Source organism: Aquarana catesbeiana, linkage group LG07 (genome assembly GCF_042186555.1).
Source record: "Aquarana catesbeiana isolate 2022-GZ linkage group LG07, ASM4218655v1, whole genome shotgun sequence".
NCBI lineage: Eukaryota > Metazoa > Chordata > Amphibia > Anura > Ranidae > Aquarana > Aquarana catesbeiana.
In genome coordinates this window covers 150,382,729-150,406,292 of record NC_133330.1, presented here as the reverse complement: position 1 = coordinate 150,406,292, position 23,564 = coordinate 150,382,729, and the positions used below count along the sequence as shown (strand labels likewise).

Genomic DNA, 23,564 nt, shown 5'->3' with positions numbered 1-23,564 from the left:
AGGCGAGCTGGGCATCAGACCAGAAAGAATCAGCGGCGAGCTGGGCATCAGACCGGAAAGAATCAGCGGCAAGCTGGGCATCAGGTGCAAGCCCGGCATCAGGAACCGATTTAGCTGGCACTGGGCCTGCAGGCTGGGTAGGTGGGACTGGGTCATCAGGCTGGGTATCGGTCACGGGCAGGGCAGGACTTAGGGTGGTGGGGGCCCCTAGGCTTGAGTCACTTTCGGGCCCTACCTTCTATACATTACTTTAAACCTTTAGTTTTCTTTGAAGCGCGCCACTCTGATACCGTTTGTCCGCCATTACATCACTGTCTAATGCAGACTGGTTTTCTCAACAGCAGTAAACGAGGCACTACGTAACTGCCAATAACCAATCAGCAAACCTCAAGATAAGAGTTTAAGGAATTTTAAGGAAAAAAACTATTTAAGGAAAAAAATTTGCAATTAAATGCTCATCAATGCAGCCTTGCACAGAGTCCATCTGCATGCTTGTCCAGTGTCATTTGCAGCCTTGCCCAGTGGCATTACAGCCTTGTCGGTGTCATTTGCAGCCTTGCAGCCTTGTCCGTGTCATTTGCAGCCTTGCCCAGGCTGCAGTTAAACTGCAGTGACTTGTCAGTGTCACTACAGTTTAAATATGGCTCCACCGAGAAACACAGAGCTGGTCCTGTGTATCTCGGCTTTTCTCTGCTTCTGACGGCTTTTCTCTGCTTCTCTCGCAGTCCCGCCCAGTCCCGCCCTATGATGGACATAAAACGGGTCCAATGGCGGGACTGGGCAAGACTGAGCGGAGCCGAGCGCCGCCGATATACATACATAGCCGAGGGTACTCGGCTAGCTCCGCTCAGTCACGCCCAGTCCCTGTGTTATGTCCATCATAGGGCGGGACTAGGCATGACTGTGAGCGGAACTAGCTGAGTATAACCAAGTACACTCGACTGGGACCTGCGGGGCCCATGGGCTTAAGCCCAGTCAAGCCCAATGATGAGTCTGGCCCTGGTCACAGGTCATCATTTATAGGTAAAGTTAAACCAGGGGAATATCCGATTGCCTCTTGGGGGATCAGGAAGGAATTTTTTTCCCTACAAAAGCAATATATAATTTTTTTTTTTTTTTTTTTTTTTTTTTTTTTTTTTTTTTTTGCTTTTTAAAGGTAAATGAGAGATCTGGGGTCTTTTTGACCCAAGATTTCTCAATAAAGTGGTCTTGTCATGCTTATTTCTATTACAAGGGATGTTGTAACCACTTTCAGAGGGATCTCTGATAGTGGCTAGTCCAATAGTCTATAGATGATATTGTGTCTTTGGGAATTCACAGCTGCTGTTGCGCGCTCCTTGAAGTGGGGAGCCAAAGCTGCAGGCTCAATTGACGGCACCAGGTTAAAAAAAAGGTACGTATACAAATCCATCTTCTTTTTTTTTTTTTTTTTTTTTTTTATATACAGGGTACTTAGGCTAGTTAGGAGGAGGGCGATGAGAAAGTTTTTAAGAATAGTTCACTTTTACTACCACTTTAAGTTTTTAGTTTTTCTAATTTGCTCGACTGAGTCATACAGACACAAATAAACAGTAGAGGGCCATTTATAAAAGTGACAAGATGTGTTAAATGATTTTGTAAAATACATTTGGCTTATGTTGTTGTATAGTTTTGTTACAACAGATTTTTTTTTTCTCCCTATAGGAAAAAAGTCCCATGACCTCCGGGAGTATGACCCTCTTACACAGGCAGACAGTGATGAGAGCGAGGATGACCTTGTCATTAACATCCAGCATAACGGACTTCAGAATGGAAAGGGCACCCAACATACAACAAATGAACCTGATTCTGATGTTGAAAGAATTTCAAAGCGAGTTCAGCAACGAAAAATCGATCATAAACAAGAGGGGTTAGCTGCTACAGTTGGACTGGAACCACAGCTTAAGGCAACATCCTCATTGGTGTCTTATGTGCGGACTACAGTCTTCATTCTGACAGTTGTCATCTCTATGATAATGGTTCTTATTTGTGCTTTCCTAATCCCTTGTCCACTGCCTAGTCAACAGCATGTTTGGTATCTCAACGTGGGTTATGAGCCTGGTAAGCAAACTTTAAGAAACAAAATATTATAATATATGCAGAATTGTATGCAGTTATTTATTTCTATAATCTAGCCATTTTGGTCTATAGACTGTTCAAGTTCTGTACATTTTAAAGGTTAAAATAATGGGTTGCCTCATAAGATGTAATAAAGAATTTGAAGGGTTATCAGGACTACAACTGGCCATATGCCAGTGGAAAGAAAAAAGTAATTGGTTCAGCGCCAAGGGTGTCGCTTTTGTGTTAAGTGATAAGTCTAAACAACTGAAACGAATTTGACTGCTGCAGTTATAAAGTGTATCCGTGAAAATACAACTCAGTAGTGAAAATAAAATTAAATGCTGTCTGTTGTGCCGATAGTAGAGATCCAATGGTACCATTCATAGGGAAATCATAAAAGGAAGCACATGGTGCAAAACCATTATGACAAATTTATTTAAAAGAAGGTAAGCATTGCACTAACTTTTTACGGTGATGGTTAGAACCTGGCACCCGGTTTCTGCAGCATTGGTTTGTTTGCGGGGCCTGCCGTAGTAATTCCTGTGCTCAACAGAGCGACTCTGGTCCCCGTTAAAAGATGGCGCCTGGCAGAAGTTACGTCCCGATGACGCAAGCACAGCCCCAGCTTGGCTTTCTTTTGCCTTTTCCCTATGAATGATACCATTGGATCTCTACTATTGGATTAACTCCGCGCAACAGACAACGCATTTAAAGGGGACATACCCCACAAGCGAGTTTGACCAAACTAGAGATAGTTGGTCAACAGATTCTGGTGAGTGCAATTCCATGTGGGACACCATTTTCAGAGTGGATCAAGCACATTAAAGCATGTATGTCGCAGAGCACCTGCACCTGCTAAGTGGGTTTTTAACCAAAATGGGACTTTGTGGATTGGATGAGAAGCATTGAGTGTGGATAATAATTTATGGCTTTTTGCACTTTGAGTTCATTAATATCACATTAAAAGCACTTTATTTTTTTATTTGACATTTGAATATTCATATATAAAACAGACTTGCTCGGTTAACCTTCTTTATTTTCATATGCCAGTGGAATTTGGTTCGTATGGAAATTCAGAAAAATTGTTAGTCAGAACATTCAATAGTACTATTATAGTATAGTACTATTATAGACACAACTAATTTTATGTAAAAACCCTGAAAAAGTTTGTTCCATTTCTATGCCAATGTTTTGAATTCTACGTTTTGATTTTGGGATGCACATGCAGATTACAATAAGTACTTTTTTTTCTTTTTTTTTGAAAACCACATTTACAAGTAGAATTTAGTTTATCCAAGAAACATTTTCCAACCTTCTTTGATTTTCTTGCCACTATGGTAAAAAATGGTCGATTTTAACCCCTTAACTGAAAATCAAATTGATGGGGTATAGAAGCAAATTTTTTCACTACTGGTGTATGGCCAGCCTAAGTGGTTCAAATTATGTGATTTTTGTGTTTTATAATTGATAGGTATTGTTATTTGCATAAAGATGATTTTTTACATTTTTTTTTATAGTTTAGAAGAGTACAGAGATGTTTTCAGGTCACTTCATCGTGCAGGTAGAATACGAAGCCAAACGAACAGACTTTTAAAATTAGCTGAGAAAGTCCTAGGGTTTGTATGAAGATATTTGGCATTGGTAGAGAAGAGAATATACAGTATATCAGCCTAAATGTGTGCTATGTGAGGAAATTGGGGGCGTTGGAACTAAAGGGGTTAGCACGGTATGTACAAGTTCGAAGTATAAGAAAGAAGAGATTAGTAGTGTAAGAAGTGTGTGTGTGTGTGTGTGTGTGTGTAATTGGGTATACAAGGTAAAGTATAGCATATTGTTTTGTATATCTTCTATTGTCCAAATTTTGGCCTGATCTTTTAGCTACATCTATTCCTAATAGGAATGCGCAGTATTGAAATGGAAATAAAGCCCTCCAAACTAAGTATTGGTGGGGAGAGAGGCTTGTATTCACATTTTGCCAGAAATTACACTAACATGGCAATCATCTTTACTCCAGTTCCTTGCCCATAACTAGAGGTTGACCGATATGGGTTTTTCTCTGGCCGATGCCAAAGCCGATATTTAGAAATCGCGGTGGCCGATGGCCGATATATGATGCCGATTTTTTTGGGCCGATATATTAGACCGATTTTTTTTTTTTTTTTTTTTTTTCCCCTTCATCTCATAAAATCTAACAGTTAGACCCCTTTCACACTAGGGCGTTTTTCAGGTGCCTTTGGGCTAAAAATAGCGCCTGTAAAACGGTTCCCCTGCAGTCTGTGTGAAAGCCCGAGTGCTTTCACGCTAAGGCGATGCGCTGGCAGGATGTTAAAAAAAAGTCCTGCAAGCGGCATCTTTGGAGCGGTGTATACCCCTCCTTCACCACTCCTGCCCATTGAAATGAATGCGCACCGCTGCCGAAGCGCCTACAAAGCGTTTCAGCAGCAGCGCTTCAGGGGCGCATTTAACCCCTTCTTCGGCCGCTAGCTGGGTTATAAGTGCCCCGCTAGCAGCCGAATAGCACCACTAAAATGACGGTAAAGCGCCGCTAAAATTAACAGCGTTTTACCGTCAACGCCTGCCCGCTCCAGTGTGAAAGCAGCCTTAAGTAATAAGTGATACAGAAAATTTTTTATATTTAAACATTTATTAAACAAAACAAACCTCCAATCAGTTCACTTGTATGTAGAATTTAGAAAAAAATAACTATATCTTAAATATTAAATACACAAAAACAGGTAATCAAAACTTTTGGACGAAAAAAAATGGGCTAACTTTACTGCTTTTTTTTTTTTTTTTTTTTTTTTTTTTTTTTAAATTTCATTAGTGTATTTTTTAAAAAAAAAATTGCGTTTGAAAGACCGCTGCGCAAATACCATGTGACATAAAATATTGCAACAACCGCTATTTTATTCCCTAGGGTCTCTGCTAAAAAAAATATATATAATGTTTGGGGGTTCTAAGTGATTTTATAGCAGAAATTACAGGATTTTTACTTGTAAGCAACAAGTGTCAGAAAAGATTTAGTCTTTAAGGGTTGGTTCACACTGGGACGACTTGGAATCCGACTTGTACGCCCTCAAGTCGCCCCAAGTCGCCCCAGAAAGAGATTCACATTTAAGTGAATGGGAGCATCTGAATAGACACTACTGAAGTCGCTCCGACTTCAGAGCGTACTCCCTGTACTACTTGGATCCGACTTGGTAGGCGACCTGTACCATAGAAATCAATGGAAGTCGCCTCCAAGTCGGATCTCTCTCTCTCAAAGTCAAGCGACTTTGCAGGGAAAACCCCTCCCTCCCAGAGAGCTGATTGTCCTGTGATTGGCCACAGCCGAAGTCGCCTGTCCTGGAGGCGATTGAAGTCGCGTTGTAATTTGCTAAAGTCGCGCTGAAGTCGCGCCGAAGTTGCGTTGAAGCCGCGTTGAAGTCGCCGTGCAAAGTCGCGTTAAAGTCGTGTTGCCCCTGTGTGAATCGAGCCTAAATGGTTAAACTGAAAACTTCTCCACGGAGTTCAGTCTATTGATAAAAGAACCTGAAAGAGATACAATGTATCTTCTTATCAGACTTGGCAGGCTGCCCAGAGGAGGAGAGAAGATAACTTCACACAACTTGCAATTGACTTCTATTACAGAAGTCATTTGCAAGTCCCGCTGAATCGGCTTTTTTTATCAGCACATGCCGATTAAGTAAAAAAAGCCAAATATCGGCCGATATATCGGTCGACCTCTACCCATAACATGCTTCACGAAGAATGAACACAAGGGAATTGTGCGTCCATATGAAAAAATTGTTCTATCCTGCCGCTGTCTGTATGAATGCCAAAGTGTGAATGCATTCCAATTGAGAGAAAGTATATAGCAGGGCAGAGTTCGAAAGCTCATGGTGTACTGCTTTGCTTACAGTTTGATCTCATCCACATAGGGGCCTTGTTTTCTTTCGCAGCTCAGGGCATCCCCAGACTCATTGGTCTCACAGATGAGGAGTATAGTCGCCTCCACCCCAGTGCTTCACCTACTGGCCCTGCTGAATCTGATTTTTTTCAGATGCTAATTGTAGTACATTCATGTGACAGTGATGGGTGCTCTCAGTATTAGAATTTTTATATTCATGTCTCAGTGACAGATTCTGTGCTATAGACTGGTCATGCCATAGTAGCCATATATAATATATTTCAATGACTATAGCAACAGACCGCCCACCGTGGGATTTAGGGCCAGTTCACACTACATGTAGTCCAGTGCGTTTTTTTTTTTTTTTTTAAATTTTTTTTCTGCATCAAAAACGCATGGAAAGTAGGTTATATGGTTTTTAATGGCATAGTTCACACCAGTGCTTGCAGTTCCAGTGCGTTCCAGTCCCAGAAATATAAGTAGAACATGCTACATGCTGCATTTTTTCTGCACTGGATTGTACTGGAACACTCTAAAAAGCATCAAAAATCCACTGGAACACACATGCCTTTAAGGTTAAGAAAAAAAGAGGGGGGGGACAACACCCTGACACGCATTAAAAATACGCATACAGAAAAGCATCTGGAACGCATCAAGACTGCGTTTTCTATGGTGTGAACTGGCCCATATTCTGAATTGCCATGTGCTGTGCATTACATACTTTAGCCCCCTCTGCATAGTACTTTGCAGTGTTGGTCATTTACTCCTGTCCGATCCACACCGCACACTGTGCTGTTACTTGCATGCTCCAGACCACTGCATTACGTGCTGTATGATATTTTGCAGTGCTGCTGTCTGTAAGCTCTGCATAATAAGAGCCACTGTGCTCTGTATACTGTAATTAATACATAATCTGAAGAATTGCCCTCTACACTACTCTGTACATCACATGGTCGAAACTTCTGTTTTCTGGATGCTGTACTGTAGGTTACAATCTCAGGATTGCTGCTTTATTCACACCTTTTACCTTTTATAGTTTTCATATCTGGACAGCTACACTTTTTACTCTATGCTGTGCATTGCATATCCTTTCTACTTCACGTTGTACACTATGGTGTGCATTATGTAGTGCACACTTCTAAACATTATATCATACCAAGGACTATAAGTGGGCCTTTTAAAGAGTATTTTTAACATATTTTAGGCATGTTCTTTAAATGTTAAATTCTTCTCGAGTAGATATCCAAAAGCCCTGAGCAGGCCCTTTTTTTAGCGCTGCATTTCACTTTTACTTCTGTTTATAATATTGGTCATATTTTATGTAGCTGCTTTTCACATTGGGTTAGCGCAGTGTTATTTATATTTTCTTTTAGTTATAGTGCACACTGGGGCCGCCGGCTCGCATGTCAATGTTGGACCCAAGGCAGCTGGGCTACTACTTTAGCCCACACCGCTCACCCGGCCTCTCAGCAGCCGGCCGGCCACCAATTCATTTCAGCCGAGGGGGCGAGCTCTCCATCCCCCCCCCCCCCCCATGCTCTCCAGCCTACCCATGATCTCTGCACCCCAGTACTCTCTGGCCTTCCCAGTGATCTCCACCCCCCCCCCAGTGCTCTTTGGCCCCCTCTGTGTTCTCTGGCCTCCCAAGCCCCCCTTCGCTCTCTTTCCCGGCCCCCCTCATCACCGACAGCATGGAGAGTGGGAAAGGGGCCAGAAAATATGTCATTGGATGCTTAGTCTTGAAATGCCCGGGCCTGGCCATGACGCTGCTGCTAAGCGCTGCCATTTTGAATATGATCACAGCAGCTCCAGTAGGTGTGCATTTTCACTGGTCTCACGATTCGATTACGTTTATCCTGTCTACGATTCGATTCCGCGATGCATCATGATTACTCCGCATGGTTAAAAACTTTTTATCCAAAAATTCAAGCAGTCAGAAAAATTCATATTTTCTCCAGTGGGAGAGGGATGGTGGGATCATGGGCAGAGAGCTGGTGGGATCATAGGAAGAGGGATCAGGCAGAGGGGTGGTGGAATTAGGCAGACGGATTGTGGGATCAGAGGCAGAGGGATCAGGCAGACAGAGTTGGTAGGATCATAGGCAGAGGGATCAGGCAGAGGGGTGGTGGGATCAAGCAGAGGGGTGGTGGGATCAGGCAGATGGCTGGTGGGATCAGAGGGATAGATGGGATCAGAGGCAGAGGGGTGGTGAGATCAGGCAGACGAATGGTGGGATCAGAGGCAGAGGGATTGGGCAGAGGGGTGGTGGGATCAGGCAGAGGGATGGATGGATGGGATCGGGCAGAGGGATGGATGAGATCTGGCAGAGGGGTGGTGGAATCGGGCAGAGGAATGGTGGGATCGGGCAGAGAGATGGTGGGATCGGAGGCAGAGGGATCAGGCAGAGGGGTGGTGGGATCAGGCAGATGGATGGTGGGATCAGAGAGATAGATGGGGATCAGAGGCAGAGGGGTGGTGGGATCAGGCAGACAGATGGTGGGATCAGAGGCAGAGGGATCGGGCAGAGGGATGGATGGGATCGGGCAGAGGGATGGTGGGATCGGGCAGAGGGATGGATGGATGGGATCGGGCAGATGGGTGGTGGGATCGGGCAGCGGGATGGAGGGATCAGGCAGAGGGGTGGTGGGATCAGTGGCAGAGGGATCAGGCAGAGGGATGTTGGGATCACAGGCAGAGGGATCAGGCAGAGGGGTGTTGGGATCAGAGGCAGAGGGATCAGACAGAGGGGTGGTGGTATCAGAGGCAGAGAGCTGGTGGGATCATAGGCAGAGGGATCAGGCAGAGGGGTGGTGGAAATAGGCAGACGGATTGTGGGATCAGAGGCAGAGGGATCAGGCAGAGGGGTGGTGGAAATAGGCAGACGGATTGTGGGATCAGAGGCAGAGGGATCAGGCAGACAGAGTTGGTAGGATCATAGGCAGAGGGATCAGGCAGAGGGGTGGTGGGATCAGGCAGAAGGATAAAGGGATCAGGCAGAGGGGTGGTGGGATCAGGCAGATGGATGGTGGGATCAGAGGGATAGATGGGAACAGAGGCAGAGGGGTGGTGGGATCAGAGGCAGAGGGATCAGACAGAGGGGTGGTGGGATCAGAGGCAGAGGGATCAGACAGAGGGGTGTTTGGATCAGAGGCAGAGGGATCAGACAGAGGGGTGTTTGGATCAGAGGCAGAGGGATCAGACAGAGGGGTGTTTGGATCAGAGGCAGAGGGATCAGACAGAGGGGTGTTTGGATCAGAGGCAGAGGGATCAGGCAGAGGGGTGTTGGGATCACAGGCAGAAGGATCAGGCAGAGGGGTGTTGGGATCAGAGGCAGAGGGATCAGACAGAGGGGTGGTGGAAATAGGCAGACGGATTGTGGGATCAGAGGCAGAGGGATCAGGCAGACAGAGTTGGTAGGATCATAGGCAGAGGGATCAGGCAGAGGGGTGGTGGGATCAGGCAGAAGGATAAAGGGATCAGGCAGAGGGGTGGTGGGATCAGGCAGATGGATGGTGGGATCAGAGGGATAGATGGGAACAGAGGCAGAGGGGTGGTGGGATCAGAGGCAGAGGGATCAGGCAGAGGAGTGTTGGGATCAGAGGCAGAGGGATCAGGCAGAGGGGTGTTGGGATCAGAGGCAGAGAGCAGGTGGGATCATAGGCAGAGGGATCAGGCAGAGGGGTGGTGGAAATAGGCAGACGGATTGTGGGATCAGAGGCAGAGGGATCAGGCAGACAGAGTTGGTAGGATCATAGGCAGAGGGATCAGGCAGAGGGGTGGTGGGATCAGGCAGAAGGATAAAGGGATCAGGCAGAGGGGTGGTGGGATCAGGCAGATGGATGGTGGGATCAGAGGGATAGATGGGAACAGAGGCAGAGGGGTGGTGGGATCAGAGGCAGAGGGATCAGACAGAGGGGTGTTGGGATCAGAGGCAAAGGGATCAGGCAGAGGGGTGTTGGGATCAGAGGCAGAGGGATCAGGCAGAGGGGTGTTGGGATCAGAGGCAGAGGGATCAGGCAGAGGGGTGTTGGGATCAGAGGCAGAGGGATCAGGCAGAGGGGTGGTGGGATCAGAGGCAGAGGGATCAGGCAGAGGGGTGGTGGGATCAGAGGCAGAGGGATCAGGCAGAGGGGTGTTGGGATCAGAGGCAGAGGGATCAGGCAGAGGGGTGTTGGGATCAGAGGCAGAGGGATCAGGCAGAGGGGTGGTGGGATCAGAGGCAGAGGGATCAGGCAGAGGGGTGGTGGGATCAGAGGCAGAGGGATCAGGCAGAGGGGTGGTGGGATCAGAGGCAGAGGGATCAGGCAGAGGGGTGGTGGGATCAGAGGCAGAGAGATGGTGGTAGTGGAGGGATGGGATCAGTGACACTGGCACTCATGGTACAGGCATACATAGTAGAAAAACACACTGCTGCTGGGAGGGCAGGATTGATGTAATCCGCAGCTGACAAACAGCCCTGTGAAGTTCACTGTACTGGTTCAGTGCTGAGAGTTCAGCTCTTCCCTGTTGCACATTTCAGCACACTAGGAGTTAACACAGTGGAATGCGTTAACGGGGAGGACAGAGCTGAACTCTAAGCATGGGGCCAGTACAAGTTGTAAGCAGAGTACAAACTCGTACTCTGCTTACACTTGTTAAACTGTTTCTTACTGAATCCCATGTTATAGTACATTAAGTGCCCCACTGTACGTGCCTTTTTTAAAAAATATGTAGCTACATACTGCATTTCAGACTGCTCCTCCGCTCTCGTGTATCTCAGACTGCCCGACTCACTGCTTGCTGTTCTAGTCTGAAATGCAGTATGTAGCTACATATTTTTTAAAAGGCATGTACAGTGGGGCACTTAATGTACTATAAGAGGGGAGTCAATAAGACAGTTTAAAACTTGTAAGTGGAGTACGATGAGAATGCTCTCCCAGGTGGGGCGGGGCATGTCGGGATGACGTCACCCGCCAATCGATTATGCTGATCGATGCCGCATCGTGGACACCCGAATTGCGATGCATTGATGCTATGATTTATTTTCAACACCCCTAGTCAAAGTTGTCGCTCAGACAGTAAGCATTTACCATACTTGATTTTTCTGTGCTTTTATCTGCAGTTTTTGGTTGGTGACAGGGTCTCTTTAACTACTTCTGGAAAGTTTTTTAATTCCTTTGTGACCAGGCAATTGCTTGGTCATGCAACACTGTACGCAAATTTAACTTTATATATATTTTTTTTACAAGTATAGAGCTTTCTTTTGCCGGTACTTGATCACCACTGGGTTTTTTTTTTTATTTTTTTAAACTATATGTTCTACTTTGTTATAATTTAAAGGAGAGAAGGTTTAGGGACTTTACATGAAATTATGGCCTGGTAAGGCCACATATTTCCATCCCTTGGGACTTTATATGAAACCATGGCCTGGTAAGGTCATGTGTTTCCATCCCTGTAATAGTCAAAATGAGGAGAGCAACGGGGTGGGACTTTAGATGAAGTGCGTGAATGCAATAAGGTATATAGGTGAACAATTGGGAAGATTTATTGGTCCATAAAGGGTATAAACATACATAAAATCATAATATCAATTCCAAGCATTAAAAAGCCTATTTACCTTATTGCATTCACGCACTTCATCTAAAGTCTCACCCTGTTGCTTTCCTCATTTTTGACTACTTTGTTATAAAGCCTATCCACTAAAATCAAATTTCTTCATAAATTTAGGTCAAAATGTATTCTGTTACATAGTTAATCTGGTTGAAAAAAGATTCAGGTCCATCCAGTTCAACCAAATGTGTTTGGTAAAAAGCACATCCCAAATGTATCTGAATCCCGTGTCCCTCAATGAATGGGAAAGAAAATAGAATTTTTGTACTCACCATAAAATACTTTTGAGTTCATTGAGGGACACAGGTCCCATTCCTTTATGTTTATGGTCTTGTCCTTGGCACTGCTTTATTACAAAACAAAAGCATGCTGGCAGTGGGAGGGGTTATACCAGACTAGCCTATTATTATTATTATTATTATTATTATTATTATTATTATTATTATTATTATATTTTTTTTTTTTTTTATTTGCCAGTGTTGAAATCCTTCTGCAGGTGGCAGTATAACCCAAATGTTTCTGAACCATCAGTTCTTCAGTGAACTTCAAATAAAGAGTTTTGAGTACAAAAAAATGTAATCTTTGTTCTTTAGAACTGTGCATATTCTATGTATGAAACACCACAGTTAAATTTTTAATATGTATTTATTTTTTTTACATTAGTTGCAGTTAAACAATGCACAGCTTCCCCACTATTACTATGGGTAAAACCTTCATTCTTTATAGTAGGCATAACCTCTTTACAGCTGTGTTGCGGAACAGGACTTTCTTCCAAGGCACCACATATATGTGCTCCAGAATATATAGTTTGCTCACAGCGTGGAGAGCAAGCTGTCACTGACAGCACCTGGTCTCCTAGCAGGATTCTCCTACTGCAGATTCCATCCTGTGTAAATTTTATCATAAACTACTTAATCTTCTAACAGGATTTTTCATCAGAACAGCTAAGTAAAGTAAGTAAACAAATGAGAACTCGACCTCCTGGCTGTAAATGAAAATACATTTTTTAAATCAACATATCAAAATTATTTGTCTTACAAGTTATAAAGAAATAAAATAAATATAATCACTAAACCTTGCCTTTTTAAATAGTTGAATTGATACTGGACTAAATTATATAAAACATTCTATACATGCAACTGTATATAGCTAAAACTGAACCATAAAATGCTATGATTTTGAAGTGGGTTGCATAATCTCTGATTTCATTCTTGTGCAATAATTTGTTTACTGGAAAAGGAAAATTGTGTGATTGGATTTTGTGGGCGACCAGAATACTGCAATTACCGTATTTATCGGCATATAACACGCACCTCCAGTTTAGGAGGGAATTTTAAGGAAAAAAACTTTTTAAGGAAAAAACTTACATTTAAATGCCCATCAATGCAGCCTTGTGTCATTTGCAGCCTTGTAGTGTCATTTGCAGCCTTGTAGTGTCATTTGCAGCCTTGTAGTGTCATTTGCAGCCTTGTAGTGTCATTTGCAGCCTTGCCCAGTGACACTGCAGCCTTGTGTCATCTGCAGCCTTGTTGTGTCATTTGCAGCCTTGCCCAGTGACGCTGCAGCCTTGTAGTCTCACTGCAGTTTTTAAATATGGCGCCGCTGAGAGACACAGAGCCGGTCCTGTGTCTCTCGGCGGCTCTCGGCTTCTTTTGGCTCCTCTCGTAGTTCTGTGGGGGGAGCCGAGCGCTGCCGACATTTATACATAGCCGGGTGTACTCTGCAAGGTTTGGCTAGCTCCGCTCACAGTCATGCCCAGTCCCTGTGTTATGTCCATCTTAGGGCGGGACTGGGCGTGACTGTGAGCGGAGCTAGCCAAACCTAGCCGAGTACACTCGGCTATGTATGAATGTCGGCGGCGCTCACTCCTCCGCTCACAGTCAGTGGGGGATCGGCGTATAACACGCACCCGCGATTTTCCCCAGATTCTAAGGGGAAAAAAAGTGCGTGTTATACGCCGATAAATACGGTATTTTGTTCATTATTTAGTACACTGGACAAAACATATGTGTGTATGTATGTGTATATATATATATATATATATATATATATATATATATATATATATATATATATATATATATATATATATATATATATATATATATATATATATATATATATATATATATATATATATATTTAATATTTCTCTATCTCTGATTGTTTTTGTTTTTTTTGTTTTGTTTTTTTGCACAGAGGTGTCCTCTCCAATGGAGTTGTTTGATGTGAATAAGGATGGAGTACCTGATATTCTCCTGTTGTCTGTATCACCCAATGCCAACACTTCACTTGGTAAGTAGTAGTTGAGTGTATATTGCTTTATTTCTGTGCACGTTCCTGTGCTCCTGTGTTTTTTAACCAGAAATCGGCAATGCTACCTTCTCTTCTCTTCTATAGTTGTTTTAGAACAGGAGCCCAGTATTTCTGCACTCTCTGGCATTAATGGGAGTTTGCTGTGGAAGAGAAATTCTCAGGAGTACCTCAGGAGCATTCAGTGTGGGCAACTGGTTTTGAAAACCCAGCAAAATGACATGTGTCTTTTAACTGGAACATCCAAACTCCTAACTTTAATAAGTGCATCCACAGGTAAGAAGGGTCTCTCCATGATTTTGTTTCCAGGAATGATTTAATTTGGAATTTTAAAATTTGCTACATTAGATTTGTTTGATATTCATATGAAAATTATTGCCTTTTTCAGACCCATATGTACTGAAGTAACAGCAGCTTTTGCAGGTCTAGAATCCATTCTTGCTGAAAATTTTTTTACATGCTGTTGAGTCTCCATTAGTATCTTTAGATGGGAAATGTAAGCCATTTACCCTATGAGGCTTGATTTTACATTAGTCTTTTCAAAATCTCTAGACAACAGACAGCTTTGGGATCAGGAGCAGCAGAAGCAGTTGTTTTAATATTAGTGGGACTCTGCCACATTGCTGTGCACCAGTTCAAGCCTGAAGGGGGTTTCTACTTTTTCACTGAACGTGTAAGTCACCAATAATGTGCACCTCTACTGAAATATTTCAGAGTAAGGCAGCATATCAAATGAGAAGAATTTAATCTTTTTTCATCTTCTTGACCAGGGGTCTCCAAACTGCGGCCCGAGGGCCGGATGTGGCCCTTTGCTTGCCTTCATCCGGCCCTTGGGGCACTATTGCTCCCACTGATATGAGGCACTTTTCCTCCCAATGACACCAACAATGGGGCACTATTTCTTCCACTAATACCAATGATGGAGCCTTATCCCTCTTCCTACTGACCAACACTGAGGCCGTGTTTATTCTCACTGATGCCTGACCCCCGGGCATTTTCTACCCACACTGGTCAGAATCCGGCCCCCCTGAAGTCTGAAGGACAGTAAACTGGCCCTTTGCTTGAAAAGTTTGGAGACCCCTGTTCTTGACCATCCGTCAACAGCAGCAGAAAAATAAAAATGTTATTTTTAGAAGAGTAGAGGGGAGGATAAAACCCCTGTTGGCTTTTTATATTTACATACATATAATAACAATCTAATGATTATTGCATAGCAATAATCTAATGAGTGCTAAACCGGTGTCCAAGCGTTCAATCGTTTGTTTTAATGATACAATCAGTGGATACTTGAGTACAATATAAAGAATGCAATATTTCATTTTGTACCAAATATACTAGAAAAAGCATGTTATAGGGTAAATCTGGTTCTAACAAATAGGATAAACCTGAATATGTATTGGGAATAATACAGATCCATGAAAAATAGTACAAAAAACATGATCTCAGGATCACCAAATACCCACAAAACTGCTATAAAAAACTTCCATCATTTATTTGAATGCAAACATTCAAAAAAAAAACAAAAAAAAAACAGGTTCATACTGTTAAAGGGGAACGTGTGCTAGCCATGATGGGACCGTGTACCACCTAGTATCAGATTTAAATGCAGAATCAAGCTATGGTTATATTTATAGTGCATGAGCTGATTGTGGACCAGATTTGTTGCCAGTCTCTCCTGGGTTTTGCTGCGTTGAAGATTCTTCTCCCATTTGGAAACATAAGCATGGCTTGTGTGTTTAGTTGAGCATTCCTTGCATTAAGGTAAAAAATGTTTAGGTAGGTCCCCGCTACCTCGTCTTTACTTACATGAGCCCTCATTTGATCCTGTGCTGTGCCCATCTGCAGTGTCTTTCTCCCCTCACTTTCCAGTCTCACAGGCTTTGCTGAGGAGCTGCTGTCAATCAAAGCCAGATGATGAGAGCTTGGGGTCAAGCTTGCGAACCTGCACGAGTGCCCCCATAGGAAGCGGCTTCCTGTAGGGGTACGCGCCAGAAAAGGGGAGCCAGAATTCCATTGCGCAGAGTGGCCCCGAACATCTGCTTTTGGGTCCCCTGTCAGTGCTTCTGGCTCCTCCTTTCCACCGAGTGTCCCCATAGAAAGCCACAGCAAAGCCTGTGAGACCAAGAAGTGAGGGTAGAAAGCCACTGCAGACGGGCACAGCACTGGATTGAATGAGGGCTCGAGTAAGTATAAGGGGGATGCTACTTCCTAAACATTTTTTACCTTAATGCAAGAAATAAATAAATCAATATTCACTACTCAATCCATCATCTGAATATGGAAAGAGTATTGCACAACTGCAAATCTATGAAGACATAGCCGTCCACCTTAACTGACAGGCCGGGCGAGGAGAGCATTAATCAGAGAAACAGCCAAGAGGCTCATGGTAACTCAGGATGGCAGGGGCTTCTACTTTCATATTCCTGGTGAAGAAGCCTTCGGGGAAGTATTGATTGATTCTGAACTTAAAGATCTTGAACAAATCAATTCGGTATAAGCATTTCAGGATGGACATTATTTTTTTCAGTTACGAAATTGACTCCAGACTGTTTCATGGCATCCCTAGATCTAAGGGATGCTTATCTTTATGTTCCGATAAATCAGGCTTCTCAATGCTTTCTACGCTTGGCCCTGGATCTGGGGACCTCAGTCTGGCACCTCCAATTCAGAGCTCTGCCGTTCGGACTTTCATCCTCCCCCAGAATCTTCACAAAAATAATGGAGGAAGCTCTGGAACTTCTGAAGTTGAGAGGGATTTCAGTTGTCCCTTATCTGGACGACCTGTTCTTCGCAGACTCCTAAGAACAAGTCTTGTCAATTTTCCAGGCGTCCCAGGCTCACCTCAGGGATTTAGGGTGGCTCCTAAATTTGGAAAAGTCAAATTTGGAACCCTCACAAGGAGATGAAGTTTCTGGGTTATACCATAAACTTGGTGCTCCAAAAAGTCTTTCTACCGCAGGAAAAAAGGGAGAAGATCCAATCAGTGGTGAAACAAGTTCAGAACAACCTGTCAGTTTCAGCCAGGTCAGCTATGGCGGTCTTGGGTCTTCTTATGGCATTGATTCCTGCCATTCAGTGGGCCAGATTGCATTCCAGACCCCTGGTCATCACCTCTGTAAGAAGAATCAGCGAGCTCCCAGGCTCTGGCAGTTACAGAACCTTTCTTGAAAGTTTTTGCAGACAGAGTGGTCCTTCAAACAGGAGAAGAAGCTTTTCACACTCTGGACGTGAGGAGATGTTTGTTACACTTTCTTACAGTAACCAAAGCATTCAGAAGATCGAATGCTCTCTTTGTGATTTTCTCAGGATCATGCAAGGGAGAGAGAGCTTCCAAAAGTACGCTGGGCAGATGGCTTTGAGTGGCAATCACAGAGGCCTACAAAGCCAAAGGAGAAATGCCCCCTCCAGGTATTGCTGCTCATTCCACACGATCTACGGCAGTTTCCTGGGCTGAAAGGGCCGGTGCTACGCCTGAACAAATTTGCAAGGCTGCTACCTGGTCCAACTATTCGACATTTCTCCGATACTATCGGTTGGATTTACTGTCCACCGCAGATCAAGCCTTCGGCAGGAAGGTTCTGCAGGCAGTAGTCCCACCTTAGGGTAAGTTTCTCGGTTATCCTTTCCAAGGTTGTCCTGAAAGGCGATTTGAGAAAGGTATAGTTAGACTTACCGGTGATGGTATTTCTAATGCCGCGCACACACGACCGGATTTTACGGCATACTTTGCCCGGCGGACTTTTCAACGGACTTTACGAATGAACGGACTTGCCTACACACGATCAACCAAAGTCTGATGTATTCGTACGTGATGACGTACGACTGGACTAAAACAAGGAAGTTCATAGCCAGTAGCCAATAGCTGCCCTAGCCTCGGTTTTTGTCCGTCGGACTAGCATACAGACGAGCGGACTTTTCGACCGGACTCGAGTCCGTCGGATAGATTTGAAACATGTTTCAAATCTAAGTCCGTCAAACTTTTGATAAAACAAAGTCCGCTGGAGCCCACGCACACGATCGAATTCCGGTACGCCGGACCAAGTATGCCGTAAAGTCCGATCGTGTGTACGCGCAATAAGAGCCTTTCAGGACAACTGTTACTTTCCTCCCTTTGTTTATCTTAGAAGTGGTTTTAAGTGTCTATCATGGTGGTTTGGTGGTTATCTGTGCTTTGTTTTCCAGTTTGTCGGCGACCACAATAACTGAGGCCATGGTGGAAGAGGAGGGATTTAAAGGCTGCATGTGTTTCCTGTGAAGAAGGCAGGGCTACGCTCTCCAAGGTTGTCCTGAAAGGCTCTTAGAAATACCGCCTTTTTGGCCTAAAAGTAAAACGCTATGTGTGGCAAAAAACGCACATCACCCTGAACACACCATCCCCATGGTGAAACATAGTGGTGGCAGTATCATGTTGTGGGGATGCTTTTCTTCTGCAGGGACAGGGAAGCTGGTCAGAGTTGATGGGAAGATGGATGGAGCCAAATGCACGGCAATCTTAGAAGAAAACCTGTTAGAGTCTGCAAAAGACTTGACTGGGGCGGAGGTTCACCTTCCAGCAGGACAACGATCCTAAACATATAGCCAGAGCTACAATGCATTGGTTTAGATCAAAGCATATTCATGTGTTAGAATTGCCCAGTCAAAGTCCAGGCCTAAATCCAATTGAGAATCTGTGGCAAGACTTGACAATTGCTGTTCAGACGCTCCCCATCCAATCTGACAGAGCTTGAGCTATTTTACAAAGAAGAATGGGCAAAAAAATTCACTCTCATAGATGTGCAAAACTGGTAGAGACATACCCAAAAAGACTTGCAGCTGTAATTGCCGGGAAAGGTGGTTCTACAAAGTATTGACTCGGGGAGGCTGAATACAAATGCATGCCACGCTTTTCAGATTTTAATTTGTAAAAAAAATTTGAAAATCATTTTCCTTCCACGTCACAATTTTGTGCCACTTTGTGTTGGTCTATCACATAAAATCCCAATAAAACACATTTACGTTTTTGGTTGTAACATGACAAAATGTGGAAAATTTCACTGGGTTTTAATACTTTTTCAAGGCACTGTATATCCATAGCCACTTCTTTTGTCTTTAAGTTTTTTGCTTACTTCCTCAAAAAGAAATCCAATTTGTTTTGACAACTTCGGTCTTTCATGGATCAATGCTGACTAAAAATATTATTTTGTAGCAAAAACTCTGTCGTCTTTTATTAAACTCTCCAGTATCTTCCTAACCTATAGAAGTTAAACTAACTGGTCTGTAGTTTTTTTGGTAAAGACTTTGATACCTTTCAAAATAAAGACACCCCATTGGCCTTACACCAATCCAGGGGGACCATGCCAGTCATTAACCAGCAACTGCCCACCTGTCCACAGTACATTTATCGTGGGTGGGAGGCACGGGCAGACTGGATCACGTACGTGATCCAGTCTGTTTTGGGTTAGGGGTGTGCATGTATGCACACCCTGCTAACCTGCGCTGTCACTGGCTTACAGCACAGAGTACTGTTAACAAACACACAGGGCTCTGTGTTCTGCCCACCAGGCTTCTATTCAGTTTTCTTGTGTTTGTTGCTTAAAACAACATGTTGGATTTTCTTGATTTACACCAGCTAGTTATATGCAGAGCGCAGGCTGTTCTTTTTCTGGTTTAGCTTTAGCTGTTTTGTAGTAGTTGCATATTGTATTCTCTTAGAATGTGTTAATAAAGTTGTTAGGAACCAGTGCATTCTGGGAGAATTCTCTAGAGGAAGTGAGTCAGCTTCCATTTTAAGAATGTACAGCAAGGCATGTTTCTTCAAACTCTTGCCATCACCCCTTAGCGAGCTTAAAAATTTCACCTGGCTTGTTCCAATAAATTTAAGATCAAAAGAAATATGGTATCTGGAGTTTATGGAGCAGAAAGGTTTAGCTCTCTGTCCTAGAGACAGAACAGTGACATTTTTGCTGACCTCTGAGGTGAAGAAAAGCAGACTTCGGAAGACTGTACAGCCCGGGGCTACACAGTGTCCATGCAGTCAAATGCCTTAGATGAAACAGCCCTTCAGCAGGTGAAGCAAGCAGCCAGGCTACTCAGACGCGCTCTGTCATGCAGCATCCCGCACATAACACTACAGTGGTCTCTACACAGCAGGACAGCTTCTCCACCACAGCCATGTCTCGCAGTCAAGCTTTTTCTTAGAAAACACGATCTCACGTAAGCTCATCCAAGTCATCTGTCACAAAAGCAGCAGCAATCGCCCATTCTAAAGCCGAAGCAGCGAAGGCCAGGGCCGCATTCGCAGACCAAGAGTTGCAGATGAAAAGAGAAAAGGCACACCTTGATGCAAAAAAGGTGAGGCAGGAGAGAGAGCAGGAAAAAGTGCACCTGAACTAGCTCAGCAAGAGGCATCTCTGAAAATGCAGCAGGCTATCTTAAAAGCTAACGTGGAGAGGCTGGCAGTGGACCGAGACACTGCTGTCACCATTGCAGAAGCATTAGAAGCAGCTGCCTACGGTGAGTCAAGAGTAGGTAGCAACATACTGGGTCCAGAGGAGGACCACCAAGATTCCATGCAGCGCATTTCAGATTATATCTACCAGCACTCTAACCCAAGCAGTACTCCACAGCAAGAGATCAAATATGATGTCAGAGAGTTGCATCAAGCAAAGCAGCAGGAGCCTGACCTAGAACCCCAGTGCTACAAGCAAGAAAAATCTGACCAAGATCCGGGTTATCCAGCTCCAACCAAACCTTCTACTCCGCAAGATACCCAGCCTTTATACAAGCATTGAGCACCTGCTTTCATTCCAAAGGAGTATGAAACAAGTATGAAACAAGCCGCCAGCCTTATGCAAGTATGACCCCAGCCCACCTAACAAGGAGACTTCTACCAGGTATGCTTATACACCACACAGTTACCCACGACTTGTCAAATTCAGTGATCGCCCCCGGCAATACAGAGCATGGCGATCTTCTTTCCAGAGTGCCATCAAAGGCCTAGATCAGTGATGGTGAACCTTGGCACCCCAGATGTTTTGGAACTACATTTCCCATGATGCTCATGCACTCTGCAGTTTAGGTGAGCATCATGGGAAATGTAGTTCCAAAACATCTGGGGTGCCAAGGTTCGCCAACACTGGCCTAGATCTAGCCTGCAGGGAACAGTTAGATCTCCTTGTAAAGTGGCTTGGCAATAATTCTGCTGAGCATGCCAAGAGAATCAGAGACATTAATATAAACCACCCTGAAATAGGCCTTACAGACATCTGGAACAGACTGGATAGATGTTTTGGCTCGCCAGAGGCTATAGAGTACACTATTCAAAAGGATAGAGGACTTCCCAAAAATACCTAGAAAGGGGTTACCAGAGATTCAGAGAATTCAGTGACCTGTGTATGGAGTTACAAAATGCTAAAGCAGAAGGAGACTTGCCTGGCCTTTCTTTTCTTGACTCAGCTACAGGTATTAACTCTTTAGCACAAAAACGTCCTTATGAGTTATACGAGAGATGGATCACTCGTGGCTGTAACTACAACGAAAACACAATGTACCTTATCCACCCTTTTAGAGAGTTTGTGGAATTTGTAGACTTACAAGCAGGAACGAAAGATGATCCCAGCTTCATTTTTCCAGTGTCTTATGTCACTTCTTCTGGCCCTAAGCAACACAGGGCTCATGTAGCAGTGCACAAAACTAACATTTCTTTCCACAGTTCTGCAGAGCCTCAGCCCTCAAAACCTATGCCATCTTGGATGATCAGAGTAATAAGTCACTAGCTAGATCTGTGTTTTTTAACATTCTAAACATTAAGGGCGCCAGCAGGCCTTACTCCCTTAGGACCTGTGCAGGTACAGTCGAGACGGCGGGAAGAAGGCTGATGGCCTACAAATAGAATCTATAGATGTTGACATTAGAGGTCGACCGATATGGGTTTTTCTCTGGCCGATGCCGATATTTAGAAATCGCGGTGGCCGATGGCCGATATATGATGCCGATTTTTTTGGACCGATATATTAGGCCGATTTTTTTTCTTTTTTTTTTTCCCCTTCATCTCATAAAATCTAACAGTTAGACCCCTTTCACACTGGGGCGTTTTTCAGGCGCTTTTGGGCTAAAAATAGCGCCTGTAAAGTGCCTGTAAAACGGCTCCCCTGCAGTCTCAGTGTGATATCCCGAGTGCTTTCACACTGAGGCGATGCGATGGCAGGATGTTAAAAAAAAGTCCTGCAAGCAGCATCTTTGGAGCGGTGTATACCGCTCCTCCACCACTCCTGCCCATTGAAATGAATGTGCACCGCTGCCGAATCGCCTGCAAAGCGTTTCGGCAGCAGCGCTTCATGGGCGCATTTAACCCCTTCCTCGGCCGCTAGCTGGGTTATAAGCGCCCCGCTAGCAGCCGAATAGTGCCGCTAAAATGACGGTAAAGCGCCGCTAAAACTAACAGCGTTTTACCGTCAACGCATGCCCGCTCCAGTGTGAAAGCAATCTTAAGTAGTAAGTGATACAGAAATTTTTTTACATTTAAACATTAAACAAAACAAACCTCCAATCAGTTCACTTGTATGTATAATTTAGATTAAAAAAAAAAAAAAAAAACTATATCTTAAATATTAAATACACAAAAACAGGTAATCAAAACTTTTGGACGAAAAAAAATGGGCTTACTTTACAGCTTTTTTTTTTTTTATTTCATTAATTTTTTTAAAAAAAATTGCCTTTGAAAGACCGCTGCGCAAATACCGTGTGACATAAAATATTGCAACAACCGCTATTTTATTCCCTAGGGTCTCTGCTAAAAAATATATATATAATGTTTGGGGGTTCTAAGTGATTTTCTAGCAGAAAATACAGGATTTTTACTTGTAAGCAGCAAGTATCAGAAAAGATTGAGTCTTTAAATGGTTAAACTGAGGACTTCTACACATGGAGTTCAGTCTATTGATAAAAGAACTTGAAAAGATGCAAATGTATCTTCTTATCAGACTTGGCAGGCTGCCCAGAGGAGGAGAGAATCCTCTCCACAGATAACTCCAGAAAACTTGCATTGACTTCTATTACAGAAGTCATTTGCAAGTCCCGCTGAAGTTATAATCGGCTTTTTTATCAGCACAATCAGCCGATGCCGATTAAGTAAAAAAAGCCAAATATCGGCCGATATATCGGCCGACCTCTAGTTGACATGTTGCCTACCCTTACCAACCATAATAGAGTGCAATCAGATCCCAGACAACAGATCCGAGGTCCCCACACCAAATGCAGCAGTTCACCAGACTCACCTGAATCTCATAGCGCATCTCATACCAGAACTAGATGAACAGGCTCAGATAATCTTGCTCCTAGGAAGAGATATCTTCCAAGCCCACAAATCAAGACAGCAGATCAATGGCCCTCACAACGCCCCATATGCCCAAAAACTGCATCTTGGGTGGGTCATTATAGGGGATGTTTGCCTGGGGGAGCACACAAACTGACATCTGTCAATAACTTGCTCACTAGTACACTAGAGGATGGTCATCCTCTTTTCCAGCCCTGTCAAAATAATATCCTCATAAAGGAGCTACCACACAGTCACCCTGTACCTCTTCCTTTCAGAAGTTCCCTCTGTGACAGCAATACCTATGACCGTGACCAAGACAACTTAGGATGCACAGTGTTCAGGAGAGCAAAGGAGGAAAATAGGGTAGCAATGTCCATTGAGGATAGGCTCTTCCTGTTA

At 43.9% G+C, this 23,564-nt stretch overlaps 1 protein-coding gene across 1 annotated transcript in view; it reads left to right on the top strand.

Annotated features, from left to right (window-relative positions):
• FAM234B (family with sequence similarity 234 member B) overlaps window positions 1-23,564 on the top strand; it is a gene marked incomplete in the record, with an annotated part of 274,001 nt that overhangs the window by 34,970 nt on the left and 215,467 nt on the right. Inside the window, 3 exon segments of the mRNA XM_073592718.1 lie at window positions 1,684-2,079; window positions 13,757-13,852; window positions 13,958-14,146. Of these exon segments, the coding sequence (XP_073448819.1) occupies window positions 1,684-2,079; window positions 13,757-13,852; window positions 13,958-14,146 (681 nt within the window).